This window comes from Haematobia irritans, chromosome 4, assembly GCF_050003625.1.
Source record: "Haematobia irritans isolate KBUSLIRL chromosome 4, ASM5000362v1, whole genome shotgun sequence".
Classification (NCBI taxonomy): Eukaryota; Metazoa; Arthropoda; class Insecta; order Diptera; family Muscidae; genus Haematobia; species Haematobia irritans.
Window position 1 is genome coordinate 189,559,698 of NC_134400.1, and position 21,913 is coordinate 189,581,610.

General features: G+C 23.8%; 1 protein-coding gene across 1 annotated transcript in view; it reads left to right on the plus strand.

Annotated features, from left to right (window-relative positions):
• Nucleotides 1-20,483, plus strand: part of LOC142234246 (clavesin-1) — a 47,938-nt gene extending 27,455 nt beyond the window's left edge. The window contains exons 2-3 of the mRNA XM_075305332.1: nt 8,425-9,164; nt 19,492-20,483. Of these exons, the coding sequence (XP_075161447.1) occupies nt 8,425-9,164; nt 19,492-19,746 (995 nt within the window). The 3' untranslated portion in view covers nt 19,747-20,483. The remainder of the gene's footprint in view (nt 1-8,424; nt 9,165-19,491) is intronic.
• Nucleotides 20,484-21,913: the final 1,430 nt, after the last annotated feature.

Here is a 21,913-nt window from a genome sequence, read left to right on the forward strand (position 1 = left end):
AATTTTGACGAAATTTTCTAAAGAAATAAAATTTTGACAAAATTTTCTAAAGATATAGGTTAGGTTAGGTTAGGTTAGGTTATGTGGCAGCCCGATGTATCAGGCTCACTTAGACTATTCAGTCCATTGTGATACCACAGTGGTGAACTTGTCTCTTATCACTGAGTGCTGCCCGATTCCATGTTAAACTCAATGACAAGGGACCTCCTTTTTATAGCCGAGTCCGAACGGCGTTCCACATTCTAGTGAAACCACTTAGAGAAGCTTTGAAACCCTCAGAAATGTCACCAGCATTACTGAGGTGGGATAATCCACCGCTGAAAAACTTTTTGGTGTTCGGTCGTAGCAGGAATCGAACCCACGACCTTGTGTATGCAAGGCGGGCATGCTAACCATTGCACCACGGTGGCTCCCTTCTAAAGAAATAAAATTTTGACAAAATTTTCTATAGATATAAAATTTTGACAAAATTTTCTAAAGAAATAAAATTTTGACAAAATTTTTTATAGTAATAAAATTTTGACAAAATTTTCTAAAGAAATAAAATTTTGACAAAGTTTTCTATAGAAATAAAATTTTGACAAAATTTTCTAAAGAAATAAAATTTTGACAAAATTTTCTATAGAAATAAAATTTTGACAAAATTTTCTAAAGAAATAAAATTTTGACAAATTTTTTTATAGTAATAAAATTTTGACAAAATTTTTTATAGAAATAAAATTTTGACAAAATTTTCTATAGAAATAAAATTTTGACAAAATTTTCTACAGAAAAAAAAAAAATTGACAAAATTTTCTATAGAAATAGAATTTTAACAAAATTTTCTATAGAAATAAAATTTTGACAAAATTTTCTATAGAAATAAAATTTTGAAAAAAATTTTCTATAGAAATAGAATTTTGACAAAATTTTCTATAGAAATAAAATCTTAACAAAATTTTTAACAAATTTTCTATAGCAATAAAATTGTGGTAGATTATTTTTGGCGATATGGACCAATTTTTGTGTGATTGGGGATCTGATATATATAACTATAGACCCATATGGACCAATTTGACAAAATTTTCTATAGAAATAGAATTTTAACAAAATTTTCTATAGAAATAAAATTTTGACAAAATTTTCTATAGAAATAAAATTTTGAAAAAATTTTCTATAGAAATAGAATTTTGACAAAATTTTCTATAGAAATAAAATCTTAACAAAATTTTTAACAAATTTTCTATAGCAATAAAATTGTTGTAGATTATTTTTGGCGATATGGACCAATTTTTGTGTGATTGGGGATCTGATATATATAACTATAGACCCATATGGACCAATTTCGGTATCGTTTTTAGCGGTCATATACTAGCGCAATGTACCAAATATCAATCGAATCGGACGAATTTTACTCCTACAAGAGGTTCCGGAGGTCAAATCTGGTGATCGATTTATATGGGCGCTATGTGTTACAAACGGAATGGGTATAAAAAATTATGGTTGAGATCCGGAGATTTTGGTTGCCATTGTGGTGTAGAAAAAATGTAAGGAACGTGGTGTAGAAAAAATGTAAGGAACGTCCTTTTCAATCCATTCTTGCTTGAAGCGTGCTGAGTGCGATGGTGCTGAGACCTGTTGGAAACATTTTCCCGATATTTATTTTGGCCCCACGGTCGATGAGTAAGAGCGGAAAGTGACCATCGGCCGACTCTGCTGCAATAAAATTTTGACAAAATTTTCTATAGAAATAAAATTTTGACAAAATTTTCTATAGAATTCAAATTTTGACAAAATTTTCTATAGAATTCAAATTTTGACAAAATTTTCTATAGAAATAAAATTTTGACAAAATTTTCTATAGAAATAAAATTTTGACAAAATTTTCTATAGAAATAAAATTTCAACAAAATTTTCTATAGAAATAAAGTTTTGACAAAATGTTAACAAAATTTTTATAGAAATAAAATTTTGACAAAATTTTCTATAGAAATAAAATATTGACAAAATTTTCTAAAGAAATAAAATTGTCGTGTTTTGTTTTTTATTGCGGGTTTGTACTTCAATCATATTTGTTGTTTTGATCTCAGCTTTAAAACCATTGTGTTGAATAAACTACAAGAGTAGCTTAACCAACAGTGGAAAAGAATGTTTGTTAAATTTATTTGGGCAAAGCCCTATAGACTGCAAGATGGTTGGATGGACGCACGTTTCGGAATTACCACATTCCTCATCAGCATCCTCTACTTGTGGTAATTCTGAAACGTGCGTCCATCCAACCATCTTGCAGTCTATAGGGCTTTGCCCAAATAAATTTGACAAACATTCTTTTCCTCTGTTGGTTAAGCTACTCTTGTAATTTAGTCAACACAATGGTTTTAAAGCTGAAATCAAAACAACAAATATGAAATAAAATTTTGACAAAACTTTCTATAGAAATAAAATTTTGACAACTTTTTCAATAGAAATAAAATCTTGACAACATTTTCTGTAGAAATAAAATTTTGACAAAATTTTCTATAGAGATAAAATGTTGACAAAATTTTCTATAGAAATAAAATTTTGATAAAATTTTCTATAGAAATTAAATTTTGATAAAATGTTCTATAGAAATACAATTTTGACAGATATTTCTATAGAAATAATATTTTTTCAAAATTTCTATAGAAATAAAATTTTGAAGAATTTTGTATAGAAATAAAATTTTGACAAAAATTTCTATAGAAATAACATTTTGACAAAATTTTCTATAGAAATAAAATTTTGACAAAATTTTCTATAGAAATAAAATTTTGACGAAATTTTTTAAAGAAATAAAATTTTGACAAAATTTTTTATAGAACTAAAATTCTGACAAAATTTTCTATAAAAATAAAATTTTGACAAAATTTTCTATAGAAATAAAAATTTTGACAAAATTTTCTATAGAAATAAAATTTTGACAAAATTTTCTAGAAATAAAATTTTTTCAAAATTTTTTATAGAAATAAAATTTTGAAAAACTTTTCTATAGAAATAAAATTTTAACAAAATTTTTTATAGAAATAAAAATTTTGACAAAATTTTCTATAGAAGTAAAATTTTGACAAAATTTTCTATGGAAATAAAATTTTGACAAAATTTTCTATAGATATAAAATGTATTCAAAATTTTCTGTAGAATTCAAATTTTGACAAAATTTTCTATAGAAATAAAATTTTGACAAAATTTTCTATGGAAATAAAAGTATGACAAAATTTTCTATAGAAATAAAATTTTGACAAAATTTTCTATAGAATTCAAATTTTGACAAAATTTTCTATAGAATTCAAATTTTGACAAAATTTTCTATGGAATTCAAATTTTGACAAAACTTTCTATAGAAATAAAAAATTTTCAAAATTTTCTATAGAAATAAAATTTTGACAAAATTTTCTATGGAAATAAAATTTTTTCAAAATTTTCTTTAGAAATAAAATTTTGAAAAATTTTCTATAGAAATAAAATTTTGACAAAATTTTCTATAGAAAAAAAATTTTGACAAAATTTTCTATAGAAAAAAAATTTTGACAAAATTTTCTATAGAAAAAAAATTTTGACAAAATTTTCTATAGAAATAAAATTTTGACAAATTTTTCTATAGAAATAAAATTTAGACAAAATTTTTCTATAGAAACAAAAATTTTGGAAAAATTTTCTATAGAAATAAAATTTTGACAAAATATTCTATAGAAATAAAATTTTGACAACCTTTTCTATAGAAGTAAAATTTTGACAACATTTTCTATAGAAATAAAATTTTGACAACATTTTCTATAGAATTCAAATTTTGACAAAATATTCTATGGAAATAAAATTTTGAAATATTTTCTATAGAAATAAAATTTTGACAAAATTTTCTATAGAACTAAAATTTTGACAAAATTTTCTATAGAAATAAAATTTTGACAACATTTTCTATAGAAATAAAATTTTGACAAACTTTTCTATAGAAATAAAATTTTGACAAAATTTTCTAAAGAAATAAAATTTTGACAAATTTTTTTATAGTAATAAAATTTTGACAAAATTTTTTATAGAAATAAAATTTTGACAAAATTTTCTATAGAAATAAAATTTTGACAAAATTTTCTACAGAAAAAAAAAAAAAAAAAAAAAAAAAAATTGACAAAATTTTCTATAGAAATAGAATTTTAACAAAATTTTCTATAGAAATAAAATTTTGACAAAATTTTCTATAGAAATAAAATTTTGAAAAAAATTTTCTATAGAAATAGAATTTTGACAAAATTTTCTATAGAAATAAAATCTTAACAAAATTTTTAACAAATTTTCTATAGCAATAAAATTGTGGTAGATTATTTTTGGCGATATGGACCAATTTTTGTGTGATTGGGGATCTGATATATATAACTATAGACCCATATGGACCAATTTGACAAAATTTTCTATAGAAATAGAATTTTAACAAAATTTTCTATAGAAATAAAATTTTGACAAAATTTTCTATAGAAATAAAATTTTGAAAAAATTTTCTATAGAAATAGAATTTTGACAAAATTTTCTATAGAAATAAAATCTTAACAAAATTTTTAACAAATTTTCTATAGCAATAAAATTGTTGTAGATTATTTTTGGCGATATGGACCAATTTTTGTGTGATTGGGGATCTGATATATATAACTATAGACCCATATGGACCAATTTCGGTATCGTTTTTAGCGGTCATATACTAGCGCAATGTACCAAATATCAATCGAATCGGACGAATTTTACTCCTACAAGAGGTTCCGGAGGTCAAATCTGGTGATCGATTTATATGGGCGCTATGTGTTACAAACGGAATGGGTATAAAAAATTATGGTTGAGATCCGGAGATTTTGGTTGCCATTGTGGTGTAGAAAAAATGTAAGGAACGTGGTGTAGAAAAAATGTAAGGAACGTCCTTTTCAATCCATTCTTGCTTGAAGCGTGCTGAGTGCGATGGTGCTGAGACCTGTTGGAAACATTTTCCCGATATTTATTTTGGCCCCACGGTCGATGAGTAAGAGCGGAAAGTGACCATCGGCCGACTCTGCTGAAATAAAATTTTGACAAAATTTTCTATAGAAATAAAATTTTGACAAAATTTTCTATAGAATTCAAATTTTGACAAAATTTTCTATAGAATTCAAATTTTGACAAAATTTTCTATAGAAATAAAATTTTGACAAAATTTTCTATAGAAATAAAATTTTGACAAAATTTTCTATAGAAATAAAATTTCAACAAAATTTTCTATAGAAATAAAGTTTTGACAAAATGTTAACAAAATTTTTATAGAAATAAAATTTTGACAAAATTTTCTATAGAAATAAAATATTGACAAAATTTTCTAAAGAAATAAAATTGTCGTGTTTTGTTTTTTATTGCGGGTTTGTACTTCAATCATATTTGTTGTTTTGATCTCAGCTTTAAAACCATTGTGTTGAATAAACTACAAGAGTAGCTTAACCAACAGTGGAAAAGAATGTTTGTTAAATTTATTTGGGCAAAGCCCTATAGACTGCAAGATGGTTGGATGGACGCACGTTTCGGAATTACCACATTCCTCATCAGCATCCTCTACTTGTGGTAATTCTGAAACGTGCGTCCATCCAACCATCTTGCAGTCTATAGGGCTTTGCCCAAATAAATTTGACAAACATTCTTTTCCTCTGTTGGTTAAGCTACTCTTGTAATTTAGTCAACACAATGGTTTTAAAGCTGAAATCAAAACAACAAATATGAAATAAAATTTTGACAAAACTTTCTATAGAAATAAAATTTTGACAACTTTTTCAATAGAAATAAAATCTTGACAACATTTTCTGTAGAAATAAAATTTTGACAAAATTTTCTATAGAGATAAAATGTTGACAAAATTTTCTATAGAAATAAAATTTTGATAAAATTTTCTATAGAAATTAAATTTTGATAAAATGTTCTATAGAAATACAATTTTGACAGATATTTCTATAGAAATAATATTTTTTCAAAATTTTCTATAGAAATAAAATTTTGAAGAATTTTGTATAGAAATAAAATTTTGACAAAAATTTCTATAGAAATAACATTTTGACAAAATTTTCTATAGAAATAAAATTTTGACAAAATTTTCTATAGAAATAAAATTTTGACGAAATTTTTTAAAGAAATAAAATTTTGACAAAATTTTTTATAGAAATAAAATTTTGACAAAATTTTCTATAAAAATAAAATTTTGACAAAATTTTCTATAGAAATAAAAATTTTGACAAAATTTTCTATAGAAATAAAATTTTGACAAAATTTTCTAGAAATAAAATTTTTTCAAAATTTTTTATAGAAATAAAATTTTGAAAAACTTTTCTATAGAAATAAAATTTTAACAAAATTTTTTATAGAAATAAAAATTTTGACAAAATTTTCTATAGAAGTAAAATTTTGACAAAATTTTCTATGGAAATAAAATTTTGACAAAATTTTCTATAGATATAAAATGTTTTCAAAATTTTCTGTAGAATTCAAATTTTGACAAAATTTTCTATAGAAATAAAATTTTGACAAAATTTTCTATGGAAATAAAAGTATGACAAAATTTTCTATAGAAATAAAATGTTGACAAAATTTTCTATAGAATTCAAATTTTGACAAAATTTTCTATAGAATTCAAATTTTGACAAAATTTTCTATGGAATTCAAATTTTGACAAAACTTTCTATAGAAATAAAAAATTTTCAAAATTTTCTATAGAAATAAAATTTTGACAAAATTTTCTATGGAAATAAAATTTTTTCAAAATTTTCTTTAGAAATAAAATTTTGAAAAATTTTCTATAGAAATAAAATTTTGACAAAATTTTCTATAGAAAAAAAATTTTGACAAAATTTTCTATAGAAAAAAAATTTTGACAAAATTTTCTATAGAAAAAAAATTTTGACAAAATTTTCTATAGAAATAAAATTTTAAAAAATTTTTCTATAGAAATAAAATTTAGACAAAATTTTTCTATAGAAACAAAAATTTTGGAAAAATTTTCTATAGAAATAAAATTTTGACAAAATATTCTATAGAAATAAAATTTTGACAACCTTTTCTATAGAAGTAAAATTTTGACAACATTTTCTATAGAAATAAAATTTTGACAACATTTTCTATAGAATTCAAATTTTGACAAAATATTCTATGGAAATAAAATTTTGAAATATTTTCTATAGAAATAAAATTTTGACAAAATTTTCTATAGAACTAAAATTTTGACAAAATTTTCTATAGAAATAAAATTTTGACAACATTTTCTATAGAAATAAAATTTTGACAAACTTTTCTATAGAAATAAAATGTTGACAAAATTTTCTATAGAAATAAAATTTTGACTAAATTTTCTACGAAAAAAGTTATTTATAGAAATAAATTTTGACAAAATTTTCTATAGAAATACCAAACTGAAAAATATTAGATTTTATTTGGTGGTTTTTAGGTAAAAGTTTCTACAAATTTTGGCAGATTATTTTTGGATCGCGTGGCAACCTTGTGTTTATCTAACTCACACCGGTTTCCAACAATTAGATTGCTACTTGAAGTTGGTTGCTATACATATTAGCCACCCTGTTGACTCATAGTTTTGTTTTAGCGTAAGTGGACCCATTTCAGAAATGAGCTTTGAAAATTTCAAAAAATTATATTAAATATTTCCCCCTCCAAATCCCACATGAATCAAATAAACTGACCAAAATTCGATATATTTGCATAATTCATTGAAAGTTTTGGTCGCGTTTTAGTTGCTCGATAAAATGTTTTCAAATCACGTGCTACAATGAATATTGATAAGTATCAGAAATCCATAAATGGAACTTAAATAAATCAAGGTTGTGATGTTACTTCGCTTCAATCCCACACAATCTATAGTTAGTTAAGCATATTAAAATCGATCAAGTTTATTGACTCAAAAAAAAAAGCACCACAAGACATAAAAAACCTATTTTGTCTGGATTTGAATGCTGGGCTATTAGGTTGCTGACTAATAATGTGGGGGAGGGGGTCAAAAAGTGATTAGACTATTATCATAAAAATGGTAAGCTAAATTCATGAACTTGATACCGGTGAAACAAAATAGAATGAGAAACTTAAATAAATTAATTAAAAACCACAAAAAACAAACAAAATTAGGTTAACGATAATATTAGGAAATAAGAAGAAGGCCATACAAAAATGCATCTTCGTATAGATTAGAGGGGAAAAAAAAATTGCCTTAGAGTTTTCTTATGAACTTCATTGGCATATAGAATCATAAATCATTTCGCTCAATAATCGTTAGACGATATTTTTCAAGGGTATATAAGGTCATCATTATTAATTATTAATTTTAGTTTTTATTCAATTTATATCTAATAATTAAAAAAAAAACTTCTTAGTCTTTATTTTATCTCTATTCACTCTTTTTTCCTTTTTGTTTTTTTTCCGTAGTGTTGGAAACCGAGCTTATGCAACAACCCCATCTCTCAGGCCCCAAAGATGGTGAAGACTTTGATCCCTATGTCTGCAGCCTAAGTCCCGAATTGAAAGCCATTGCCAAGGAAGAACTCCACGAAGATGAAAATATTCGCAAACAAGCTTTGGCCCAATTTCGTGAATGGATTGCCAAACATCCCCACATTAAGAAATGCCGCACCGATACCATTTTCCTTTTGAGATTTTTACGCACCAAGAAATTCTCAGTACCTGCTGCCTGTGAAATGCTTGAACGTTATTTAACCATACGCCAACTATTCCCCCAATGGTTTTCCAAATTGGACATTGAAGATCCAGCATTGAGTGAAATATTCGATAATGGATATTTGGTACCATTGCCGCAGCGTGATGAACAGGGTCGTCAGATTATTCTATCGGTGGCATCGAAATTTGATCCTTACACTTATACATCGGTACAAATGGCCCGCATCCATTCGTTGATCTGTGAAGCATTATTGGATGATGAAGAATCTCAGGTTGCTGGTTATGTTCATGTTAACGATGAGAGTGGTATGCATATGGGCTTTGTTAGTCTCTGGTCCTTGACAGATTTGCGAAGTATTCTCAAGTGTATACAGAATTCTACACCAATGCGTCATAAGGAAACGCATTTTATTAATATACCTCATTATGCCAATAGGATTATTGATTTGGCCGTATCGATGTTGACAGAAAAGCTGAAGAAAAGAATTATTGTAAGTTTGGAAGATGGATTTCATTAAAATTCGAATGACTCCGTATGTTGACTTATATAATCAAGATGCCTAAGTTGGCGTGGAGAAGATTTCTCGGGTTTCTGTTTGAAGGCATAAATCAACGGCTTGTGATCAGTGCATATGAAAAAATCTCTACCTTCCAAAAAATATTGAAAATGTTTTAGAGCTGAATATGCTGCAAGGAGTTCTTTATCATATGTACTGTACTTCGTTTGAGCCGAGTTTAATTTTTTTGAATAAAATGCAATTGGTTTCCACTCACCATTCACCATTTGTTGTAGCACTCCACCCATACCAGTATCTGATGCATCTATCCAAAGTGAAGTTGGTGCATTGTATCTCGGATGTGCCAAAAGTGTTGCATTAGCCAATTGCTGTTTACATTGCTCAAAATCGTCCATCAAATCGTTTGTCCATTGAATTTTCAAGTGTTTGGACTTCTTCTTACCGGAGAAAATTGAGTTCAGTCTAGCTTGTTGTTGAGCTGCATTGGGAATAAATCGACGATAGAAGTTCAGCATGCCTAAAAATCGACGCAAATCCCTCTCAGTTTCGGGCAATTTGTGGTTTTTTATGACTTCCACTCGTGCTGGAAGAGGCTTTATTCCTTCTGTTGTAACCAAGTATCCCAAAAATTCAATTTCAGTTACACCAAAGACAGATTTGTTCTTGTTAATGGTTACACCAAACTTTGCAAAGCGCAGAAATAATTTTTTTAAATGCTCCATATGTTCTTCTTCATTATCTGACGCGATGAGAATGTCGTCAATGTAAGCATAGCAAAAATCAAGGCCTTGGATAACTTCGTTGATAAAGCGCTGAAAGGATTGCGCCGCATTACATAACCCGAATGTCATTCTTGGGAACTCAAATAGGCCGATTGGGGTAATTATGGCTGTTTTCTCAATATCGGCTTCATCAACGGGAATTTGATGGTATGCCTTGACGAGATCTACCTTGCTAAAGATTTTCTTGCCGCTTAACATGTGTCCAAAATCGTGTATATGAGGAACCGGGTAGCGATCGGGAGTTGTTACACCATTTAATCGCCTGTAGTCGCCACAAGGCCGCCATTCTCCGTTCGACTTTTGGACTAAATGTAAAGGGCTTGCCCATGGACTTTTGGATGGTCGGCAAATTCCTTGTTTGAGCATCAAATCAAATTCACGTTTCACGATATTTAGTTTTTCCGGTGAGAGCCTTCTCGCCTTTGAATGTAGAGGAGGTCCCGTGGTCTCAATGTGGTGTTTGACAGAGTGCTTGATACTAGAAATTTTTCCATCATTTTGCGTAAGATTGGGAAATTGTTGCAGTAGAGTGTAAAATTTAGAACTTTCCGAAATCGATTTTACAGAGTGGAATTCCCCATAATATGAAGTGCCTTTACTTCCAGATTTTGTGGAACAGTCAATAAGACAATTATTTTTTACGTCGACTAGTAATCCATAATTACTTAAAAAATCTGCACCAATTATGGGTCTGTTGACATCGGCCAGGATAAACGTCCAGGAAAAGTTTCTTTTTAATCCCAAATTTAAGGATAATTGTACTGTGCCATAGGTCTTAATAGCAGATTGATTAGCAGCAAACAACTCAAGCGCTGATGCATTAAGTTGTTTTTCCGCCGAACTTGCGGGGAATACCGAGACATCTGCGCCAGTATCGATGAGAAACTCATAATCGAGCTTATTATCACGTATAAATAGGCGACCAATTTCTCGGCTAACCCCGTCCGTCACCATAAACGGGGTGCCTTCTAGTTTTCCGATGAAAGATTTGTCGGAAATGAACACGGCTTAACACATTTCCTTGCTTGTTCTCGGAACTTATAGTGGAACCAACACAACGGCTTACCTTTAGAATTGTTGCTTGACCGACTTCTCGATTTAGAACGGCTTCTGGAACCCGTGGTCATAGCTTCGATTTTCTTAGTCAATTCATCGATTTTCATTTCCAAATTTCGAATTTTGGATGATGAAGAACCTTCCGATGAGCTTGATGCAATAGCGTTGATGTCCCATGGCTCGGCTGTATCCGCAATTTTATCTGCCATTTGTGCCAATTTATTCAAAGATTCACTACTTACGGATAATATAACTTGGGTTTGTTTAGGTAAACGTTGCATCCATAGAGATTTGAGTACTTCTTCAGAAACTTTATTTGCAGCTAAAGATGACATTTCACGAAGTAAAGTTGATGGTTTCTTGTCGCCTATTTCAATTTCTCGGATCAACCTTTTTAATCGCTTTTCCTCCGAATCCATAAATCGTTCTTGTATGCTCCTCTTCAAAGTTTCATACATATTGGATTCTGGGGGATTTATTATTATGTCACTTACTTCTGACAGAATGCTAGCATCTATTGATCCAACGACTGTGTGAAACTTAGTGGGGTCTGCTACTATACCGGATGTGATAAACTGGCTTTCGACCTGCTTAAACCAAAGAGCAGGATTGCTACGCCAAAATGGAGGAATCTTGACTGACACTCTTGCAATTTCTTGGTGTCCAGCGTTCAAGGGATCATCGATAGGGTTTATGGACCTATTACCTTGTTCTGGAGATGGAGGATTCACTCCCGGTATAAGGACGTCTTCATGTGTTTCTCGGTTACCTTGATTTGGCATGGTAATGGAAGTTCTTTGTGGGCTATGGAACATAATCTTTTCGTCCTTTAGCAATGGATGAGCGTTCTCGGGCTTGTCGGGGTCACCAATTGAAGTATGTTTTGTTGTGAGAGAAATAAAACACAGGAATAAAAAGGAAATTATTTAATATTTTATTTCACAACCGTTTCTTCAAATAAAATTTTTCGAATCTCATTAACATTTTTTATTTTCTATATCTCAGAATAAAAAGTCAATGGTAACTCAATTTGAAAAAATTATTTTTTAACAAGTAAAATTATTTTTAAGCAAAGTGAAAAAAAATCTGAGGTAACTTGACACACTACACTGAAAGTAGAGATTTCTATTCTCAGAAACGAAATCTTAGACAAATAAGGTTTTTTTTTGTCCGTAACAAAAATATTCTTTTAAAGCAAATACAACAAATTGGAAATAATCGTTAAATTGCTTGGTATAAAGTTTGGCAAATTTGCTTCGAAAAATATATCTTTGTAAGAAAGACAAATTTCAGTTTTTAAAACTTGTGTTCGGGAGAAAAGTATTTTTCCTGGGTGTGTAGAATTGGCTAGGTCCAACAAGGAACCCCAAGTATATTAGAATGAAATGTATTTTTTTTTTGCAATTTTCTGACAATATTCCAAAAAAAAAAAATTTTTTTTGACAAAATTTTTAACAGAAAGAAAATTGTGGCAAAAATTTTCTATAGAAATAAAATTTTGACAAAATTTTCTAAAGATATAAAATTTTGACAAAATTTTCCATAGGAATAAAAATTTGACAAAATTTTTTACAGAAATAAAATTTTGGTAAAAATTTTCTATAGAAATAAAATTTTGGTAAAAATTTTCTATAGAAATAAAATTTTGACAAAATTTTCTATAGAAATAAAATTTTGACAAAATTTTCTATAGAAATAAAATTTTGACAAAATTTTCTATAGAAATAAAATTTTGACAAAATTTTCCATAGGAATCAAAATTTGACAAAATTTTTTAAGAAATAAAATTTTGGCAAAAATGTTCTATAGAAATTAAATTTTAATAAAATTTTCTACAGAAATAAAATTTTAACAAAATTTTCGATATCAATAAAAATTTGACAACATTTTTTACAGAAATACAATTTTGGCAAACATTTTTTATAGAAATAAAATTTTCACAAAAATTTTCTATAGAAATAAATTTTTGACAAAATTTTCTATAGAAATAAAATTTTGACAACATTTTTTACAGAAATAAAATTATGGTAAAAATTTTCAATAGAAATAAAATTTTGACAAAAATTTTCTATAGAAATAAAATTTTGACAAAATTTTCTATAGAAATAAAATTTTCGTTTTGTTTGTTATTGTTGGTTTCTCTTCAATCATTATTGTTGTTCTTGATTACAGCTTAAAGCCATGCATTGACTAAACTACAAGTGTAGCTTAGCCAACAGAGGAAAAGTATGCTTGTCAAATTTATATGGGCAAAGTCCTATAGACTACAAGATGGTTGGTTGGATGTACAGCTGTTTCGGAATTACCACATTACTCATCAGCATCCTCTACTTGCAGCAAAACTATCAACCAATTATCAGAATAAATTTGGGTAATTCACTCAACCCAAAATGAACTACACTTGAACCTTCCGAAAATTGGTTTGATAGTCGGCTATTTTGACAAAATTTTCTATAGGAATAAAATCTTGCCAAAATTTTCCATAGGAATACAAATTTGACAAAATTTTCTATAGACATAAAATTTTGACAAAATTTTCCATAGGAATAAAAATTTGACAAAATTTTTTACAGAAATAAAATTTTGGCAAAAATTTTCTATAGAAATGAAATTTTAACAAAATTTTCCTTAGAAATAAAATTTTGAAAAAATTTTCTATAGAAATAAAATTTTGAAAAAATTTTCTATAGAAACAAAATTTTGACAAAATTTTCTATAGAAATAAAATTTTGACAAAAATTTCTATAGAAAGAAAATTTTGATAAAAATTTCTATAGAAATAAAATTTTGACAAAATTTTCTATAAAAATAAAATTTTAACAAAATTTTCCATAGGAATACAAATTTGACAATATTTTCTATAGAAATAAAATTTTGACAAAAATTTCTATAGAAATAAAATTTTTACAAACTTTTCTTTGGAAATAAAATTTTGACAAAGTTTTCTGTAGAAATAAAATGTTGACAACGTTTTCTATAGAAATAAAATTTTGACAAAATTTTTTATAGAAATAAAATTTTGACAAAATTTTCCATAGGAATTAAAATTTGACCAAAAATTTTCTATAGAAATAAAATTTTGACAAAAATTTCCATAGGAATACAAATTTGACAAAATTTTCTATAGAAATAGAAATTTTTACAAAATTTCCTATAGAAATAAATTTTATGACAAAATTTTCTATAGAAATATAATTCTGATAAAATTTTTTACAGAAATAAAATTTTGGCAAAAATTTTCTATAGAAATAAAATTTTAACAAAATTTTCTATAGAAATAAAATTTTAACAAAATTTTCTATAGGAATAAAATGTTGCCAAAATTTCCCATTTGACAAAAATTTCTATAGAAATAAAATTTTGACAAAAATTTCTATAGAAATAAAATTTTTACAAAATTTTCTTTGGAAATAACATTTTGACAAAATTTTCTATTGAAATAAAATTTTGACAAAATTTTCTATAGAAATAAAAATTTTTACAAAATTTCCTATAGAAATAAATTTTATGACAAGATTTTCTATAGAAAAAAAAAATTGACAAAATTTTTTATAGAAATAAAATTTTGACAAAATTTTTTATAGAAATAAAATTTTGACAAAATTTTCTAAAGAAATAAAATTTTGACAAAAATTACCATAGGAATACAAATATGACAAAAATTTCTATAGAAATAAAAATTTAACAAAATTTTCTATAGAAATATTATTTTAACAAAATTTTCTATAGAAATAAAATTTTGACAAAATTTTCTATAGAAAAAAAATTTGACAAAATTTTCTATAGAAATAAAATTTTGATAAAATATTCTATAGAAATAAAATTTTAACAAAATTTTCCATAGGAATAAAAATTTGACAAAATGTTCTATAGAAATAAAATTTTGACAAAAAAATTCTATAGAAATAAATTTTTTACAAAATTTTCTATATAAATAAAATTTTGACAAAGTTTTCTATAGAAATAAAATTTTGATAAAATATGCTATAGAAATAAAATTTTAACAAAATTTTCCATAGGAATAAAACTTTGACAAAATTTTCTATAGAAATAAAATTTTGACAAAAAATTCTATAGAAATAATTTTTTTTACAATATTTTCTATAGAAATAAAATTTTGACAAAATTTTCTATAGAAATAAAATTTTGACAAAATTTTCTATAGAAATAAAATTTTAACAAAATTTTCTGTAGAAATAAAATTTCGATAAAATATTCTATAGAAATAAAATTTTGATAAAATATTCTATTGAAATAAAATTTTAACAAAATTTTCCATAGGAATAAAAATTTGACAAAATTTTCTATAGAAATAAAATTTTGACAAAAATTTCCATATGAATACAAATTTGCCAAAATTTTCTATAGAAATAAAATTTTGACAAAAATTTCTACAGAATTAAAAGTTTTACAAAATTTTCTTTGGAAATAAAATTTTCTGTATAATTTAAATTTTGACAAAATTTTCTATAGAAATAAAATTTTTCCAAAATTTTCCATATGAATACAAATTTGACAAAATTTTCTATAGAAACAAAATTTTGACAAAACTTTCTATAGAAATAAAATTTTGACAAAATTTTTTATAGAAATAAAATTTTGACAAAATTTAATATAGAAATAAAATTTTGACAAAATTTAATATAGAAATAAAATTTTGATAAAATTTTCTATAGAAATAAAATTTTGACAAAATTTTTTTATAGAAATAAAATTTTGACAAAATTTTCCATAGGAATTAAAATTTGACCAAAAATTTTCTATAGAAATAAAATTTTGACAAAATTTTCTATAGAAATAAAATTGTGACAAAATTTTCTATAAAAAAAATTGTGACAAAGTTTTCTACAGAAATAAAAATTTTTACAAAATTTTCTATAGAAATAAACATTTTATGACAAAATTATCCATAGGAATAAAATTTGACAAAAATTTTTACTGAAATAAAATGTTGGCAAAAATTTTCTATAGAAATAAAATTTTGATAAAATATTCTATAGAAATAAAATTTTAACAAAATTTTCCATAGGAATAAAAATTTGACAAAATGTTCTATAGAAATAAAATTTTGACAAAAAAATTCTATAGAAATAAATTTTTTACAAAATTTTCTATATAAATAAAATTTTGACAAAGTTTTCTATAGAAATAAAATTTTGATAAAATATGCTATAGAAATAAAATTTTAACAAAATTTTCCATAGGAATAAAACTTTGACAAAATTTTCTATAGAAATAAAATTTTGACAAAAAATTCTATAGAAATAATTTTTTTTACAATATTTTCTATAGAAATAAAATTTTGACAAAATTTTCTATAGAAATAAAATTTTGACAAAATTTTCTATAGAAATAAAATTTTAACAAAATTTTCTGTAGAAATAAAATTTCGATAAAATATTCTATATAAATAAAATTTTGATAAAATATTCTATTGAAATAAAATTTTAACAAAATTTTCCATAGGAATAAAAATTTGACAAAATTTTCTATAGAAATAAAATTTTGACAAAAATTTCCATATGAATACAAATTTGCCAAAATTTTCTATAGAAATAAAATTTTGACAAAAATTTCTACAGAATTAAAAGTTTTACAAAATTTTCTTTGGAAATAAAATTTTCTGTATAATTTAAATTTTGACAAAATTTTCTATAGAAATAAAATTTTTCCAAAATTTTCCATATGAATACAAATTTGACAAAATTTTCTATAGAAACAAAATTTTGACAAAACTTTCTATAGAAATAAAATTTTGACAAAATTTTTTATAGAAATAAAATTTTGACAAAATTTAATATAGAAATAAAATTTTGACAAAATTTAATATAGAAATAAAATTTTGATAAAATTTTCTATAGAAATAAAATTTTGACAAAATTTTTTTATAGAAATAAAATTTTGACAAAATTTTCCATAGGAATTAAAATTTGACCAAAAATTTTCTATAGAAATAAAATTTTGACAAAATTTTCTATAGAAATAAAATTGTGACAAAATTTTCTATAAAAAAAATTGTGACAAAGTTTTCTACAGAAATAAAAATTTTTACAAAATTTTCTATAGAAATAAACATTTTATGACAAAATTATCCATAGGAATAAAATTTGACAAAAATTTTTACTGAAATAAAATGTTGGCAAAAATTTTCTATAGAAATAAAATTTTGATAAAATATTCTATAGAAATAAAATTTTAACAAAATTTTCCATAGGAATAAAAATTTGACAAAATGTTCTATAGAAATAAAATTTTGACAAAAAAATTCTATAGAAATAAATTTTTTACAAAATTTTCTATATAAATAAAATTTTGACAAAGTTTTCTATAGAAATAAAATTTTGATAAAATATGCTATAGAAATAAAATTTTAACAAAATTTTCCATAGGAATAAAACTTTGACAAAATTTTCTATAGAAATAAAATTTTGACAAAAAATTCTATAGAAATAATTTTTTTTACAATATTTTCTATAGAAATAAAATTTTGACAAAATTTTCTATAGAAATAAAATTTTGACAAAATTTTCTATAGAAATAAAATTTTAACAAAATTTTCTGTAGAAATAAAATTTCGATAAAATATTCTATAGAAATAAAATTTTGATAAAATATTCTATTGAAATAAAATTTTAACAAAATTTTCCATAGGAATAAAAATTTGACAAAATTTTCTATAGAAATAAAATTTTGACAAAAATTTCCATATGAATACAAATTTGCCAAAATTTTCTATAGAAATAAAATTTTGACAAAAATTTCTACAGAATTAAAAGTTTTACAAAATTTTCTTTGGAAATAAAATTTTCTGTATAATTAAAATTTTGACAAAATTTTCTATAGAAATAAAATTTTTCCAAAATTTTCCATATGAATACAAATTTGACAAAATTTTCTATAGAAACAAAATTTTGACAAAACTTTCTATAGAAATAAAATTTTGACAAAATTTTTTATAGAAATAAAATTTTGACAAAATTTAATATAGAAATAAAATTTTGACAAAATTTAATATAGAAATAAAATTTTGATAAAATTTTCTATAGAAATAAAATTTTGACAAAATTTTTTTATAGAAATAAAATTTTGACAAAATTTTCCATAGGAATTAAAATTTGACCAAAAATTTTCTATAGAAATAAAATTTTGACAAAATTTTCTATAGAAATAAAATTGTGACAAAATTTTCTATAAAAAAAATTGTGACAAAGTTTTCTACAGAAATAAAAATTTTTACAAAATTTTCTATAGAAATAAACATTTTATGACAAAATTATCCATAGGAATAAAATTTGACAAAAATTTTTACTGAAATAAAATGTTGGCAAAAATTTTCTATAGAAATAAAATTTTGAAACAAATTTCTATAGAAATAAAATTTTGGCAAAATCGTCTTTGGAATTAAAATTATACCAAAATTTTTGTTTTTTTTTTGCAATTTTCTATAGAACAAAATTTTTGACAAAATTTCAAAAAAAAAATAAAATAAATTTCAAAAAAAAAAAAAAAATAAAAAAAATTTTTACACAAATAAAATTTTGGCAAGCATTTTCTATAGAAATGAAATTTTGACAAAATTTTCTTTAGAAATAAAATTATGACGACATTTTCTAGAGGAAAAAAATTTCGATAAATTTTTCTATAGGAATAAAACTTTGACAAAGTTTTCGATAGGAATAAAATTTTGACTACATTTTCAATAGAAATAAAATGTCGATAAATTTTTCTATAGAACTAAGATTTTGACAAAATTTTCTGTAGAACTAAGGTTTTGACAAAATTTTGAATAGAAATAAAATTTTGACAAAGTTTTCTATATAGAAATAAAAATTTGAGAAAATATTCAATAAAGAAATAAAATTTTCTACATAGAAATAAAATCTTGTCAAAATTTTCTATAGAAATAAAATGTTGTCAACATATTCTATAGAAATAAAATTTTGACAAAATTTTCTATAGAAATTAATTTTTGAGAACATATTCTATAGAAATAAAATGGTGACAAAATTTTCTATATAAATCCAAAACTGTAAAATAAGAATTTTTATATGGTACTTTTGTAGTCAAATTTTCTTTAAATATTGCTAAATTATTTTTGAATGGAGTGGCAACCGTGGTCAGTATTCATGGTCGCCACAGCATGTATACGTACCTTGTGTATATCTTAACTCATAATGAGGTAGACGTCGATTTTCAGTATTCAGTTCAGGATGTTTGAGTCGATCCAGATACATGGAGTCTGGAAATAATATATCACATTTTCAAGCAATAGGAAGCTGTTATATCTTTACCAATATAGGGGCTTAGCGTATAAAAACTGAAATAGGGAAAACTAACATTCCATTTAAATCGCAGTCATTCGATTTGTAATAAAATTCTCCATAAAAAATATAATTTTATTATTATTATTTTTTTTTTTAATAATTGCTGTAAAACTTCTATAATTTTTTATCTTGTTTTAGGTCCACAAAAACATTGATGGCCTTAAGAGTAAAATCAATCCTGCTATCCTGCCCAAAGAATATGGTGGCACTGTTCCCCTGGCCGATATGATTAAAGAATTCAAACTCAAATTGCAACAAAAACGAGCCACAATATTGGCCTTGGATGATATGCACATTGAAATTACAAAAGATGCTGCAAGTTTTGCCGGAAACGATGGTGGAGAAATTGATGCCGGTGTTGTGGGTAGTTTTAGAAAATTAGAAGTGGATTAATTTTAATAGAAAACCCCCTCCCTGAAAACAAAAGGATTTCTTCCATGCAATAGCAAAAAAACGCTTCAGAAAACAATCTATGAAAATCTTCTCAAACTAAAAAAAATAGTAAATAAACAAAATTATTATGTATGGATAGTATTAGGTTTTTCTCTACTGTTTCGTTTTTTTCTATTTTGTTCTTTTTTGTTTTTATTTTATCTATAAAATATGTTAAAAATTGAGAGTATATGTATAATAAATAGTACACCTTTATTATTATGAAATGGAGAAAAACAAAAGGTTATACCAACATGTGATGAATAATTTATGAAACCTTCCCCACTCGTATATATTTTTTGAACATACATTGGTCCTGAGCAAACCATTATTATCATCTACAATCTCCAATTGAGACCACCCATTGATATTCATAAAAATTTTATCTATCCACATTTTTTTTTGTTCATTTTTCAATAATTTATGGCAGTATGTGAATTTAATTACTTCCTGTTTTTTTCTTTTTTTAATTTTTTATTTGTCTATCAAATAACATGGAATTTTCTTTATATTTATTTTTATTACTACTATTATTTTATAACGATATATTTTTATTTTTAGTTATATTTTTATTATTATCGTCATCGCGCTCTTTCTGTGTATATGTCTATGTAGTTAGTTATTTAAAATATAAATTTATCGACATAAATAAAACAATATTATAAATGTTATAAAAAATTTAAAAAATCACCAACAAATTGAGTTTTATTACAATAAAAGGGACATTGTATATGATAATTATAGAGTAACTAACACCATGTTTACAGTGGTGGAAAATCTAGTCCAAATTTTATTTAAAATAGAAAATGTCATTTACTATAGAAAATTTTGTACAACTTTTATTCCTATAGAAATTTTTGTCAAAATTTTATTTCTATAGACATTTTTGTCAAAATTTTATTTCTATGGAAAATTTTGTCATAAAATGTATTTCTATAGAAAATTTTGTCAAAATGTTTATTTCTATAGAAAATTTTGTCAAAATTTTATTTCTATAGACATTTTTGTCAAAATTTTATTTCTATGGAAAATTTTGTCAAAATTTTTATTTCTATAGAAAATGTTGTCAAAATTTTATTTCTATTGCCATTTTTGTCAAAATTTTATTTCTATAGACATTTTTGTCAAAATTTTATTTCTATGGAAAATTTTGTCATAAAATTTATTTCAATAGAAAATGTTGTCAAAATTTTTATTTCTATAGAAAATCTTGTCAAAGTTTTATTTCTATAGAAAATTTTGTAAAAGTTTTTATTTTTATAGAAAATTTTGTCAAAATTTTTATTTCTATAGAAAATTTTGTCAAAATTTATTTCTATACAAATTTTTTTCAAAATTTTATTTCTATAGAAAATTTTGTCAACATTTTATTTCTATAGAAATTTTTTTCAAAATTTTATTTCTATAGAAAATTTTTTCAAAATTTTATTTCTATGAAAAATTTTGTGATAAAATTTATTTCTATAGAAAATTTTGTAAAAATTTTTATTTATATAGAAAATTTTGTCGAAATTTATATTTCTATAGAAAATCTTGTCAAAGTTTTATTTCTATAGAAAATTTTGTCAAAATTTTATTTCTATAGAAAATTTTGTCAATGTTTTATTTCTATAGAAAATTTTGTCAATGTTTTATTTCTATAAAAAATTTTGTCAACATTTATATCTATACAAATTTTTTTTCAAAATTTTATTTCTATAGAAAATTTTGTCAACATTTTTTTCTATAGAAAATTTTTCAAAATTTTATTTCTATAGAAAATTTTTTCAAAATTTTATTTCTATGAAAAATTTTGTGATAAAATTTATTTGTATAGAAAATTTTGTCAATGTTTTACTTCTATAGAAAATTTTGTCAAAATTTTTATTTCTATAGAAAATTTTGTCAAAATTTTATTTCTATAGAAAATTTTGTCAAAATTTTTATTTCTGTGGAAAATTTTGTCAAAATTTTATTTCTATAGAAAATTTCGTCAATGTTTTGTTTCTATAGAAAATTTTGTCAATGTTTTATTTCTATAAAAAATTTTGTCAACATTTATTTCTATACAAAATTTTTTTCAAAATTTTATTTCTATAGAAAATTTTGTCAACATTTTTTTCTATAGAAAATTTTTCAAAATTTTATT